The following is a 14,115-nucleotide window of genomic DNA, read 5'->3' as shown; positions in this document are numbered from 1 at the left end:
GCCTCAAGTCATACAGCGAGTGCTCATAGCAAGTAAAGGAAACAAACCAGAACTGAACTTGTGACAAGTTACTGTATTTCCTCCTACAGGGGAGAACTCTCATATAGGCATTGATATGATTGACAATGATCAGGGATCGAGCAGTCCTAGCAATGACGAAGCAGCAATGGCAGTAATAATGAGCCTTCTGGAAGCAGATGCAGGTCTTGGTGGCCCTGTAGACTTCAGCGATTTGCCGTGGCCCTTGTAAGTGATGCACCTGGTGTCAGCATCCAACTTCTGAAGTGCATTTATTGGTGGAGTTCTACAGTCTGTGAAACGTGTTGGACTGAGAAGCTTTTATGGATTAATTTCATAAAAGCTGTATCAGAATGCAACTCATCCTACCATGTGTAATTCAGACAAAGTGGAATAACCTGCTACAGTGTCCTGTGTTGATTTGGTTAGCTGTGTATAGCTTGCAATACTTGTATATTTTGGATTCTGTTGGTTGAAATTTTTTTTAAATCACTGTGCAACTCACTGGCATCAGTGGTAGCTTTTATATGCAAATGACCATTTCAGATGTATGGTGTGTTTTTACACTGCAAAACAGTCCCCATGTGGATATTTCTTATACTAATTGTACCATAAAGCTGTTTATTCTTTCTTGTAAGAATCCTTTACTATAAATATTGTTAAAGTGTAATGTATTAGACAGTTAAATATTTTTAAAATAAATGTTTCCCTTGTTCTAAGATGGAGCATTTACTTTGATAAATAAATTTGATAAAACCCTGCTGAAGGTGCATGCTAGAAGCAGTTGCCTATTTATCATTTCTTTAGCCTTGGGGAGAAAAAGGGAGAAAACCCAATGCCTTACATACACCTACGTGATGCTGTCACTACAATAAACTTCTAGAGCAGCTATTATTATTATTACCTACCCTTAGAGTCAAGTTTATACTAAGGAACTACACAACAATAAGAGAAAAGTAATGTCAGACTCTTAGCCTACCTTCAGAAATACTTGTTTTCCACTCAGTATTAACCATCCTTCCCAGAGGAAAGAAAAGCAACTACTTACAAAAATCCATTGCCGCAGGTAATCTCAGTCACAGATAATTCAAACCCATTAAAATAATGGAAACTTTATTTGCATGAAAAACTTGTTTACAATCATTAATAAATGAAGAATGAACCATTTGCATTTTCCTATTTCATGACACTTATGAAAAATGCATTAAATAAATATTTGTGAACAGCTTAAGGTAAGGCAAAATTTAAGATAAAGCCCCTCTCCATTGTTCACACTTTTTGAACATGGCTCACACTGCAAACAAGTGAAAAAATTCACCGAAGAACTTTTGAGTTTAACAAGATGTTACATGGGTAATTGAATCATGTCCTCAATCCAAAAACCCAGTAGTAAGTAGTTTTGTGCTCGACCATATACAATAACTTTTAAAGGGTCAATCTATTCAGAGCAAAACTATTTACAGTTAATACTTTTGATAGAAGCACTTCGTTAGTATTGTGCAATACATTTATAAAAAATGGCTTCAAATTCCATTTATCAACCATTTATAAAGTGCTACTATCAATTCCAATTCTGCGTTCTAACTCCCACGTAACAATGCTGATGCTCACTAGCCACCAGCAGACCGGTGTTTTTGATGGGCTTCAGAGTGAGGACAGTCCTGCATACAAATCACCAATGTCACAAACCTACTGGTAAACACATACATGTAACTGTAACCCCAGGACATTTGATCTGTACTCTGTCAAAAACAATTGGGTACTCCCTGTGGTCTTCTTAAAGGTCCGTACTGCAATATCCTAAACACTGTTACACAATGGAAAAAACTGGAATTGCAGCGTAGTATGAACTGAGTACAGAGTCACTTTAAAGTAGCATGCTTTTATTTTTTTAAGTCTAGATCAGAGTGGTGGGTTTTGTCCCTCAGTATCCATCTCACTGTTATTAGGTGGAGGATGAGTAGGCAGAATATCCAGCTCATCTACTTGGGGGGTGGGGTGCATTACCACAAGCTGGTCCTGGGGTATATCTGCTGCCGCCGCTGCTAGATTTGTAATAGATTTGCTTTTCACGCACTGAAAGTCGACATGCCGACTCTTTCCTTCTTCCTTCTCCCATGACATCCGAATAAATGGTCTTTGGACATAGTTGTAAATGACCTCCGGCCTTCCGCCCGGTCGCTTTTTCACTTTCTCTTTGTACGTAGGGTAACCTAAGAAACAGAGTACAGCAGAAGTGAACGTTTCCTGTACTGTTTAGTTCAGGATTTTCTTTTACAAAAAGGCAGCATGTGGAAGCAGAGAGAAGATCAGCAGTTGTCATCATCAACATCCTGAATGGAAACAGATGCCATCATGTTGTTCTCCACATTCCCTCTGCAGGCAGCAGTTTAACTACCAACCAAATAGCAAGGAAAGAGGCTACAGTGCTGTTGATAACGAATATAACTCTACAGGCAGAGCCAGTTGCTCCTCTCTTGAGCCAAAAGCAGCTCGCTCTTTCTAAAACACTCTGACCTGGAAAGCAGGAAATGAGATCTCAAAAGCAGAGAACAGCCTTGCTGTGATCTGTGGTTTAACTTCCTGAGTGGAATCGGCACATTCCTCCCAGCTCCGAGATGATGAAAATAACATTGGTTTAGACAAATTATCAGTTCTGGCTGTGCTTTGTTCAAGTCATCTCTCCCCTCCACCGAAGCAATAATTTTTGTTACTAAAGTAACATTATTATGGGGCACTGGTGTTAAAATTTAGACAAGCAGTTGTTCTTTGTCTACACCAAGAAATGCCAGCAGAAGTGATCTGGCGTCAGCCAGTGAAACGCACAAAACCAGTTCTTCAGTTGAACGGTGTGTCAGTCTGAAGGCTCACACCCTCTTCAGCTGAACTTATTTACTTATTTTAGAGATCACGAGCGATTAAAAGCATTTGCTTTTAGTTGGCAAATTACAAATGTTACTATGACAACTTGGTGAGTGAATGAGAAATCCTGCAAATTATAAAGGCTGGATTTTTAAATATTTGGGTCGACAATGAGAACGAAAATTAAATGCGAAGAAACCCAGTTGTTACATTCATGATAAAAATCTAAAGACTACTTATTATTATTGTCTTCTGCAAAGCCAGAGATGAGATTTTACAGATCAGCCTCCTGAACTGCAAGATGTTTATTTCAGATTAATACTTATTTGCATTTCAATGATCCATTTGATAGTTCTGTATTTCCTGAAAGAAAATACTTACTTAACAGAATTTTTCAAGCCCAAAAAGGACACCAGACCAAGAACAGAATACAAAAAGCTGTAAAAATGCATCTTTACTTCAAATAAAGTATAGAGATTTGATGTGAAAACTAAAGGGCCAATTGCATGAGATGCAAGTTGTCAGTGAGTAGAAGCCACCTAAGTTACTCTGCAAACAGTCCAGCAGCTCAACACATCTTGGAGACCACTCACAAGCCTGTCAGTTTTTCTATCTGGACCCTTTGTTTATTGGGTACCACTCCTCCTCTGGCTGTTTTAGCATCTAACTGACAGGAAACACCACCAATCCTTATTTGTTCAGCTGCAGAGATGACCATAAAGTGGGGAAGTGCAGCAGACCTTTTCCCCCCTCAGAGTTAGCAGCGCTTCTCTTACCTTCAATGCCCAGACGGATCTTCTTGAGACCCCTTTCCTTCAGAACAGATTTGGCCACATCTCGATTTTCAATGTATTTGAAGAATCTATACAACTTTGTACTGTAAATAACTAAAAATACATTTTAATGAGTAAAAAACGCATTCAAAGATTAAACTTCCAGTCTTACAACACAATGATCTTTTGTCACTGTTTTGATTTACTCTAGAATTTGTTTCATAATAGGGAGAGACACTCAAGAACTCCTGAAAACATCCTGAAGAGAAGTCAGAGAAAAATGGCAGAAGGAACTGTGAAATGAGCTGGCTACACACGTGTTTTCCCCTATCAGTTTAGTCTGGTTTAGATACTTGGGTTTTTTTGTTGGATTTGGGAATGCAATAGGGTGATCCAGAGCGCAAACCACATTATGCCCTCCCAACTCACCCTCCACAAAAGAGAGAGACAATAATTTTTCCCCTCTTGATGGAAATCCTGCAGACATTAAAAACGCTTCCACTCTGCTTGCCATTACATAAGAGAGATTCCAAATCGGTTTCAGAAAATCCAGACTTCTGAAGCAGAAGAGGAACACCTTTGAAATTTCAATTATAATGCCTTAAAAGAAGGGACTGGGGCCATGAAACCTGTACAGCTACAGAGATCCAAATCAACTGTTTATGAAAAGTATATATGTAACTAATTACTTAAGATGGGGAGTACTTTTAATAAACATGTTTTAGAGACAAAGGTCCTAGAAACCTCAGCCAGTCGTGTTACTACAGTAGAACAGCCATGTGTGATCTATAATCACACCAAGCCTCCTTTAAGAAAAGCTGCAGGTTGTGTAATTTTTTTGTTGGTGTTCATGTTTTGTTTTTTTTAGAAAACTGAAACAAAACAAAACTAATACTTGGAAGAGATTTCAAATATTTTATATTGCTGGAGTAGAAAGAGTATCTCAAGCTCCTATATGCCCCACAAACCCCCAAATTTCAAGTTTTCACACTTTAGGAACATTTTCAGCCACAAGCACAGCACTGACAAGGAAAGGCACTCTACTCACAGGTCCTTTGAACTCCTTTATACACCAAACCATTATGCTTCCAAAGCACTAAAAACGTTCCCCCCCACACAAAAAAACCTCTAGTTTTCTCCCACAGTAAACATGACTTCCATCCATTTTTCTCAAGCCCTGTCTGAAAACGTATTTCTTTCTCCCTCATTGAATAGCTTTATAATAAAAAAAGCTTTATAATAGCTTTATAATAAAAATTAGCTTCTCTTTTTTATTACATCTGAACATAATGTGCAACATATGCTTCCATGAAGCAAAATATTAAGCAGAACTATCAAATCTTCAGGTTTTTTGAGGCATTAGGGATGTTGTAAAAGCTTTGCTAACAGCACTTAAGTACAAATAAAACAGCACATTTACTGCTACCTCTACCTTAGCATGGCTTAGCACAAACAATGAAAATAAACTTACTTTGTGAATACTCCTCTCCCATTTGTGGAGGATACTCTTCATCCCAGTCAACAACATCATCATCTGTCAGCACAACAATGTGGCACTCTCTCTCACCACTCTGGGCACTGGCAACCATTAATGGGAGAATCATTTCTTCTAGATAAAACTCGAATTGTTTACGAGCACCATCATTTGACAATTCATGCATGAGAGCACCTAGAGCAAAATTTTAAGCATAGGTATATTTCAAAGCTTGGTAAAGAAAAGAAGGCAGGAATAATAAAGAGAGCAGTTCTGTTTATTTTGCAGTATTTCCTGCAGACAGCTGTAAAGACAGTGTATCAGAACTCTTTCCGAGTTTACCAGAAGCCATATTAGAAATTCAAACTAATACGACTGTCCTGCAGATATTAACATTATGTTGGGTAGGCAATGGAGTGACTTTGAGGAGACCTACTTTGTATTTTACTACTGCTAAACACTTGGTAATCTTGTGTAAGACTCCTCTTGGGCTTCTTAAAAGAAACATTATTTAAGCCAGTTGCTGGAAGAGCACACAACCCACTTTTCATAAGCAGTAGCTTAAAAACAAAGCCTCTCAAAACCCTCACAGCATGAGCTGCTAAATCCTTTAGCTAAGGACAAAGTGCACTGCGACTGTGACTCAGCAGGCAACGTGCCGTGAGGTCACCGCACTGCTGGTGAAGACAGGTGCTCTGCACAGTTCTCACAGCTGCAACGTCACAGCCTGGCCCTTCGCTGGGCTCTGCGAGGCACAACCTATGGGATCATAAGAACCAAAAGACACAGGCCAGGCCATTTAAACTTCGGCCAAAGCTGGCTGTGTTCAGGGAAGGAACGAGCTGAAGAGAGACTACACACTGGGAACCACGATGCACCTTACACCACCAGGAAAGCCATGCTACTTTTGTTGGCAACATAGCCTAGTTGAAACGTTACCCTCCTTCTCTGCAAAAAAAGATACCACTTAATGGTACTGTAGCTGTACTGCAAATGCATCAGAGTTTAAGTATCCCATAGAGCTGACCACAGAAGAAAAATATCTGAATATCAGATACTGAAATATTAGAAATACTTTTTCACAAGGTGTACATTGTACATCCATTGTCTTTGGAATTTTATTACATAAGAGACAAAAAAGATTTTGCTCATGTAGTGTCAGCCATGTTTCTTACTTCAATAAAGGATAAACTTTGGCATTAATGGTCCCGGTACATTTGCTTAAGTTAGTCTGTATAATTAAAATTATTTTAATAAATTCTGTACTTACTAAGATCTCTGCACTTAATAGTACTATACTCAAAAGAGATACAGAGATAGTCACATGCTTCTCTCAATTCAGGAATAGATATCCCATCAGGACAGCGTATCACTCCAGTCTTGTAGTAATCCTACAGGAGTGCAGCAAACAAAAAACACAATGGACTTCAACATTCACCAATAGAAATATTTCATCATTTCATTTATGATACTTTCTCCACAAACAAATCCCCAAAATGTGAAAGAGCAACATTCGTTAAACTTTGTGAATTTTAGTGTCTTCAAATCTACCAATTTTCTGAGCTGCCTCAAGAGCAGTGAGCTCTGGTTAACAGTATTATTTAAGTGACAAATATTAATACTGATCATTTTGGGGTACGCATATGGTCTGTCATCTATACTTCACTCAGCTTTTGCTATTTCAATTCTGCTGACAAAGCAGCATGGCAGCTCTGCTTCTCTGTGTAGATATGAAATACATAAGGTGCTACTTTCTTCTTAGACTGAAGTTTGCTTTTCTCCTCTTAGCTGCAGCAAGCTAACTGCCAGTATTCTGTCTCATCTAATTTCAGCACAAGAAGGGCTGAATAGATCTGAAGTAGGCGAACTGCACGCATAGGAGAAGGTGAACAAATTTCTGGCAGGCAGTAGATTTTTGGTTCATTTCATGCTTGTTTCCTCTCTCCCTGGCTGTCACATGCACAACTCTAGAGAGCTAAGGGGGGTGTTTTCATATTAATAAGAGAGAACAATACAAAAGATAAGTATTTATTCTATCCACAAAGTACAGTTATGCAAGTAAGGCTGAATAAAGAAGTTATGCCTCTTAATACACATAGTGCTTCTCCTAAAAGTACCTGTCCATGGAAACTCACCAGAATAGCACGAAACACAGTGGAACCAATGCCTTCAGCAACTTCATACTCTCCTTTTTCATTAGGACGTGTAAAGTTATGTTCTCTGCCTGATCCAAACATCCTGCTCAACAGTAAAAGTAATTTGGTTAGAATCCCTTACGAGCAATTTTTTATGTCAATCTGAAAAGTAAAATGTCAATAGCTGTACTGAAATGGCAGGGAAAAACTAGGCTATTCTGTCTCATATGTATAACACCGTTCAGTTTGGTTTGTGTTTAACAGGACTACTAGAAAATAGAAAGCAGGGCAGTTTAATTCAAAAAAGTCTAGATTTATTCTGCAATCTTTATTTGCCAATACCCTTTGATCAATCCAAGAGTTAGACCAAGCTATTTCCTGCCTGTGCTGAAGGTAGTAGGAGCCAAAATAAGACATCTTTGGCATTCATGAGGTGATGTAGCAGAAAAACATGTTTTCTTGGGTAACTCTCATTATTTAAAGATATTTAAGGTAATTTACAAAGCAGGACTTTGTGTTCAAGTATATGCAAATCACCTCAATTTCACTTAAAAGGTTTAGTTAATTCAAAATTGTAAATAACATCCTGATCGAAGATACCTGTACCTAAGGGTAGGACGTACAGCATATTTCTCCCTACAATGATGCAAGGAGAGTTGCGCTAAGAAGAAAACTACAAGTCCCAAACATTACCTACAGGATCCCATCAGATTACCAGGAAAAAAAGGTGACTTTTATAAGCACACCTCTGATACAGAATTACACCCTATGCTTACAAAAAGTATTGCCATCTACTCTTCATTTTATTCACAAATATACCCGATGGCAATGCTTAGCTTTCATACACACAAAGCAAAGAAACAGAGTTGGTGTACTGTGTGCAGTTATAAAGGAGAATGAAGTCACTTCTTTCACCTAACAATCTGACACGAGCTTTCTAACCACTCTTCAAGACAGGAAATAATATTTAAGAAAAAGGCAGTCTAACAGGACATAGGCTTAAGGCAAATAAAACATTCCTCTTATAGTTACTTTTACCTTCCAGGACACACTAGCTAAGCTGTTCCTGTTTAGCATCCTGTGAACTGACATTGGGGGAAAGCGGGTTTATAAATAACTTGACTTTTAGAGCAGTATTTCTATATCTTTATTAACCTACTTTTGAATTGGCAGAAGATAAAATAAGCTTGTTCCTTGAACCAATCCCAAAGGGAGAATAACTCAGCAACACACAAAAAATCTAGCGCATTAGCCAGCACCACTTACTTTGAGGCTGGGCATGGAAAAGGAAACTATTTCACCACATAACTTCACACTGATACACCCCCCATTTGTTAGTCTGATTATGTATTAGACGTATACAAATACATCGATGATTTCTTTCATTTAATGATTATTTCTATTTATTTCCCTTTACTGTTTACACAGAGAAGTATTTTTTTTGCTTTCTCTGTAACTCTTCCCTTTGACTTTTCACAAAATAGGGAACCAACGTACTATTTATCCTATGCAGTGGTGATTTAAACAAAGCTGAAATTGTTTAATCATATCATTATCTGTGCCTTGGCAAATAACTTTATATATATTTAGTAATTATATCCTTTTGGGCTGAACAGCAGTCATATTTTACAAAAAAAGCCAAATCCAAAGTGATACAGACATAAATCTTAACTTCCTTCTTGCCACAAGGTTCTAAAATGCTCTCTACATTTCAACAATGCAAAACCAACCAGTATTTGAGCAAATACATAACCTTTTCCCACTTTTGTTGCTTATTATAGTTTCTACAGAAAATATTACACATGTACTACACACTTTTATTAACTATAGACTATTTTGAGTATTAGGTGTTTTGGCAAAAAGAGGCTCTGACCTGTTTTACTGACTACACTATTTGACATTCCCTTGTCCAAAAAGCATTTCAGAAATAAATGTGCTGAGCTTGAACGTTGTCAGGGTAAGCCCATTAAGCAAAATTAATTCCTTCAAGGTCTTCCTCCTTGCTATTTTGAAAGGACTCACTATTTTGTTTTATGAAGCAACTAGCTTTAAAAACAAGAGATGGAAAGAAACGGACTGAATACAGAAGCATTACACAGCAAGATAGAAGGAAATGAGTACATCAGGAAATGTTAATTTGCTTATGAACTCTTTAGGTAGTAAAAACTACTGGCATCTCTGCCATATACAAAGGAGAACTTACATCTGATTTTACCTAACTATCTTTGCAAACTGATAATATTAAACGTTAGCAGATCAGTCGTAGCAATATGAGTCCAACAACTATTTAAACAGTTTTAATACCTATAAAGTATTCATGGCTTTCTTCTACAGTTAGAGCTCAAGGAAAAAACAGATACAAACCTGCCCAACATTGTATTAGGTTGTGCAGTAAAGATAGAAGGATCTACAACAAATCTGGTGTTGTCCACTATGAGTGTTACTCGTTCAGAAGTTCTTACATTCCGAGCTCCCTCTTTTCCATTTTCATATACAAACACCATTTCTCCACCAGCCTTGCAGCTCCCATCTGAACTTGACTGGCTACTGTTTCTGCTGCTGTTCCCCACGCTAACAATGGAACCGTTAGGAGAACTCTTCTGAGGACGCGGGCTGCTTGGTCGAGATGAACTGTGATCCTTTTCTCGATCTTAAGTGGGTACAAGGTAGAAGGAGAAAAAACAGGAAATATAATCATACGTTTACATGAGCTGCATGCAGTTTATGTCTTTCCAGACATGAAATATGGCAGCTTGGTAAGTTAAGTACAATTTCTTTCAATTAAATCTATTCAGAAAGCTATGACCTATCAAAAAAGCATACTCGCAAGCCCAGAGCACATGTAAGAAATCTGTATGTTGTGACATCCAAAAATAATGCTTTTTATTGTAGTCTTTCAACAAAATAGTAATTAAACTTAAGAATTTTAATCCTGAAATGCTATAGCTCTGAACATACCAGAATGATACTGTCTGGTTGGTGAAGTAACATTCCTGATGCATGGAGTGAGTTGAGATTCTGCTCTTTCATGGGAGGAGTCACGAGATCTGTCACTTGATCTGCGTCTGTCCCTTGATCTCTCGTGTCCACCACTTGCACCATGGAGACTCATTTTTGTGTAGTCTATTCCTTTCGCAATGCGGGATGAGGTGCTGAAAACAGAAATAAGGGTAATTAATCAGCATTTCAAAATCATGGAAACATTATACATTTAAATTTTCAGGGCATTCACACTCCATATACATATTTTGAAAATTAATATTATCACCCCCCATTTTCTTTGTTGTACTCATGTTTCTATTTACAAACATGAACAACGATTTGGAAAATTAAGTAGACAGCAAGAATTACCCGTTTATTGCTGTGCGATCTACAGAGACATTGTCTGATCAGTTGAACCTGCCTGTGAACCTGTATTCACAGAAATGCCTTCCAGAACAAGCAAGTCAAATACAACTGAGCATTTTACTTTGATTCTTACTGTTAAATGTAATGTTCTAATCAAATAATGAAATTAAAAGTTCAGAGTATTTTTTCCCAATGAAGCCTGTTTTGGAAAACCCTTCTCTGAGACACGTTTTTAGTACTGACAGTTTTTTTAGCAGCTTGTCTTTTACAAAGGTGTTCAGCCTTATGCTGGTTGATACATCAAGACACAGCAGCCAAGGGACTATTTGGGTGCATTCATTTTTCAGTTTTCAGCTACTCTTAGAAGGTACAACACTAAGCTACCACAAGCCAGAGAGCAAACATCTAAATCATATTATTAAAGTCAAGACCTACAGCACCGTCAGTAACAAGTAGGACATTTGCTCTAAACTGGCAATTTTTAATGTAACAGTGTAAAATTTTTTTAGACTGGGATTAAATTAATTTATATTCCTTAGATGAAGATACTAGTCGACTACATTTTGCAATTAAGATTAAACCTACCAACAAAACCAGTCAGTTTCAAGATCCAGCACCCTCAAAATCTAAAAAATCAAGTGTCAACTTGCAACAGCTATTGCTGAATTTTACCAAAAATACGCCTTTTATTTCTACTCTTTAACAGAATTTTTTTAATGTCAGGACAACACATTTCTGCATCCTTGCACCCCAATGGAACTCCTAAATCAGTTCCTTTGCTCTCTGCCTTTCAAGTGTGGGCATGACAACATTCTTTATTTATGGGTTTAACTGAAGAACTTGGTTATCCAGTACCTGAGGCTTTTGGCAAGACAGATGTCTGCACAGCTACGAAGTCTGACAGATAAAGAAGGGTCATAATTTCCCACAGGAACCTTACTGCCCCACTTGCTTGCAGCCTGCAAATCCCATGACTTTTACCAAGAGATTTTAAATATGACTGCTAGGAATGCTGTAGGATTCAAGAACACAAAGCGGTAAAAATAATGACCTAGCTACAGAAAGCACAACAAATTTTAAAAGCATAAACTGTACAAGCAAGTTGAGCAGAATGACCTCTTTTTAAGTTGCCGGGAAGTAATGACCAAAAAAAATTAAGTCAAGATTATTTATAAAAGTGAACATCTCCTACGACATGTTTCAGCTTCAGGTTTCAGTGACTGATGAGTAGCTTAAATCAGAACAAATAGGCTATGATGGATCTAACGCAGTTCACATTGCCACAAAATAAGCATTAGCACAATACTAAGAATAAGAAATACATCTCTCATCTAAGGAACACAAGCTTCTCCCACCAAATTTAAATGAGGGAAGGATTTTGTATCCGATAAAGCAGAATTTTGGTGCAGAGAGAATCTACTGCAATACTATTTCCTGCCAAGCTTAAAATACGCTGCAATAAGACAGGCATCTTTAGGATGTGAAGTCAGCCAAAGGTCTATTGAATAAGGAAAAAGAACTGCAAGCTTTGCTTATGGCTGGAAATGCTCAGATTTGGAGTCCAAGAATAAAGATGATCCAACTACTTTCACTAAAAGGAAATAGAATTTTCCTCAGGACTTCCAAATCAATTCTGAACGTATTAAGACATATAGCATTTCAGCATGGCTAATGTGTCTCCTTATTTGTTGTACTTCTCTAAGAAGAGAAAGGTAAATTCTGTATTATGAAAGTGAAATGTGCATAACTTTGCAAGAATAAGATCTGCAAACCTTTTGAAGAACATAAAAAATATAGGAAAACATATGCATCTTTTGTGTGCATATATGTATGGAAGAAAACAACTTTTAATAGGTACAAAATATGCCCACAAATCATCAGAAACGTGGATTACAACCTGTAATTAAAGCCCTTGTTTATACATGATGATATCCACTACTACTATGGCCAAACTTCCCAGGAAATGGTCAAACTGTAAAAAAAAAAAAAAAAAACCCAAAACAAACCCCAAACAAGAACTACCTCTATCTCATCTGCACATTTATATTTGCTCATGACGGTATAAACAGCTATCCCACAAGGGGGTGGGTGCGTGGGAACGTGTGTATGGAGTGCTCAAACACATACAATGCAGTCCTGTGACAAAATATCTCAGCAAATCCTAATAAAGCCCCATGTGATCAGGCCTTTGTTAAAGTAGCACTTTGATCCTAGCCCTGATAATACTTCCAAACATGCTGTGAGAAACCAGAGTTTTGAGGGTGCCACATTTTATAGTACCGAAATGTATGACTCACTATTCCTCAATAGCTAAAGTGCTCTAGTTGCTTTAAATCAGGGAAACACTAGAAAATTAAACTAAACCACTGTAAGGATACACAGGCTTATCACACATTTTGGCAAAGCAGATATGAATTACCCCTTAGAATTAGCCTTTAACAGAGAAGGCAATTAAAACGTGATTCTTAATCCAGAAAACCATCTAAAGCCACATTACCCTCTACGCAGTGATTCAGAGTTCACATTGAAGTAGGGCAAACCCTAGTTAATAATCTCTTTACAGGAGTTGAGAAAAACAGGTGCTACAGGAAGTCACACTGACTCAGCTTAGCATCATGCTTCCTCCTTAGTCATGTCTGAATCAAGGACTAAACACACAGGGCATAACTCTCTCAGCTCTATCTTCCTAGCATCAGAACTGGGGCTACTTCTTTGGTACAAACAGCCAGCAAGTCAGGGAGGAGAGAGCCAGTATGTGCTGATTAATGTTCCTCCTGCTGCCAGCCATAGCCATCCCTTCGGAGCACAGACATATGAACCATCAGTTCAGCACACTGCACTATGAACGAGGCAGTGGCCGCCAGCTGGAGGAGTACAGGATCCTTAAATATTAAATGAATTGTTTCTGAAACAGATCAAATAATTCCGAAGACCTGTTTGAAGTGCAGCTGGCTACATCATCTGTTTGCTCTGCTTCTACATTGTACCTTCCTCCCTTTAAAGTACAGATGCTAACTGAGGCTGGTGCATTATCTACTAGCCAGAAGATGCAAGATGCAAGCCAAAATGGCAAGATTTCTGAGAATTCAAGCAGTTTGGCTTGAGACAGCATCATGTGAATCACGAGTCTTTCCTCATCTTAATAACACCCATCTAACATATCAATCTTAAATCTCGTCACTGTTGAGTCACAGAACACACACACAGAAATTTCTTTGATCCGTTGGATACACCTGACAAAATCTAAAGTTCCATTTGTTCAACAGCAGGGGTATTCAGATAAATCCTCCCACTGAAATAAACTTTGCTCTACAATAAACAAGTCAACTAAAACACGTTTAAATCTGAACAAAGATAATAAAGAGATGAAATCTAGCACCTCAGAAGAGTGTTACTGGCTTTACCCTGCAGCATTGGACCAGAACTGTCTCACTGAGCTACTCTATCAGTTAGCCTGAAAAAAGGAGCTACATCTGTGGCCAGTACATATGAAAGACAGTTTGTG

The 14,115-nt window shown here is 37.9% G+C and overlaps 2 protein-coding genes across 12 annotated transcripts in view; one reads left to right on the top strand and one right to left on the bottom strand.

Annotated features, from left to right (window-relative positions):
• The window catches only part of BMAL1 (basic helix-loop-helix ARNT like 1), a 54,024-nt gene extending 53,339 nt beyond the window's left edge, over positions 1-685 (top strand). For 4 of the 7 annotated variants that reach the window (XM_054066634.1, XM_054066631.1, XM_054066633.1 and 1 more), the window contains exon 19: positions 90-668. In XM_054066634.1, coding sequence (XP_053922609.1) covers positions 90-250 — 161 coding nt within the window. In that variant the 3' untranslated portion in view covers positions 251-668. Of the gene's footprint in view, positions 1-89 lie in introns of all 7 variants that reach the window. The other 3 variants (XM_009563819.2, XM_054066635.1, XM_054066636.1) reach the window with 3 other exon arrangements.
• Positions 686-1,227: 542 nt separating this feature from the next.
• Positions 1,228-14,115, bottom strand: part of BTBD10 (BTB domain containing 10) — a 33,454-nt gene continuing 20,566 nt past the window's right edge. For 3 of the 5 annotated variants that reach the window (XM_054066638.1, XM_054066639.1, XM_054066637.1), the window contains exons 3-9: positions 10,221-10,414; positions 9,627-9,912; positions 7,263-7,365; positions 6,398-6,518; positions 5,125-5,322; positions 3,657-3,767; positions 1,229-2,231 (exon numbers count right to left, since the gene is read on the bottom strand). In XM_054066638.1, the coding sequence (XP_053922613.1) occupies positions 1,921-2,231; positions 3,657-3,767; positions 5,125-5,322; positions 6,398-6,518; positions 7,263-7,365; positions 9,627-9,912; positions 10,221-10,414 (1,324 nt within the window). In that variant the 3' untranslated portion in view covers positions 1,229-1,920. Of the gene's footprint in view, positions 2,232-3,656; positions 3,768-5,124; positions 5,323-6,397; positions 6,519-7,262; positions 7,366-9,626; positions 9,913-10,220; positions 10,415-14,115 lie in introns of all 5 variants that reach the window. The other 2 variants (XM_009563814.2, XM_054066640.1) reach the window with 2 other exon arrangements.

Source organism: Cuculus canorus, chromosome 5 (genome assembly GCF_017976375.1).
Source record: "Cuculus canorus isolate bCucCan1 chromosome 5, bCucCan1.pri, whole genome shotgun sequence".
Lineage (NCBI taxonomy): Eukaryota > Metazoa > Chordata > Aves > Cuculiformes > Cuculidae > Cuculus > Cuculus canorus.
This window is presented reverse-complemented; position numbering and strand designations above follow the sequence as displayed.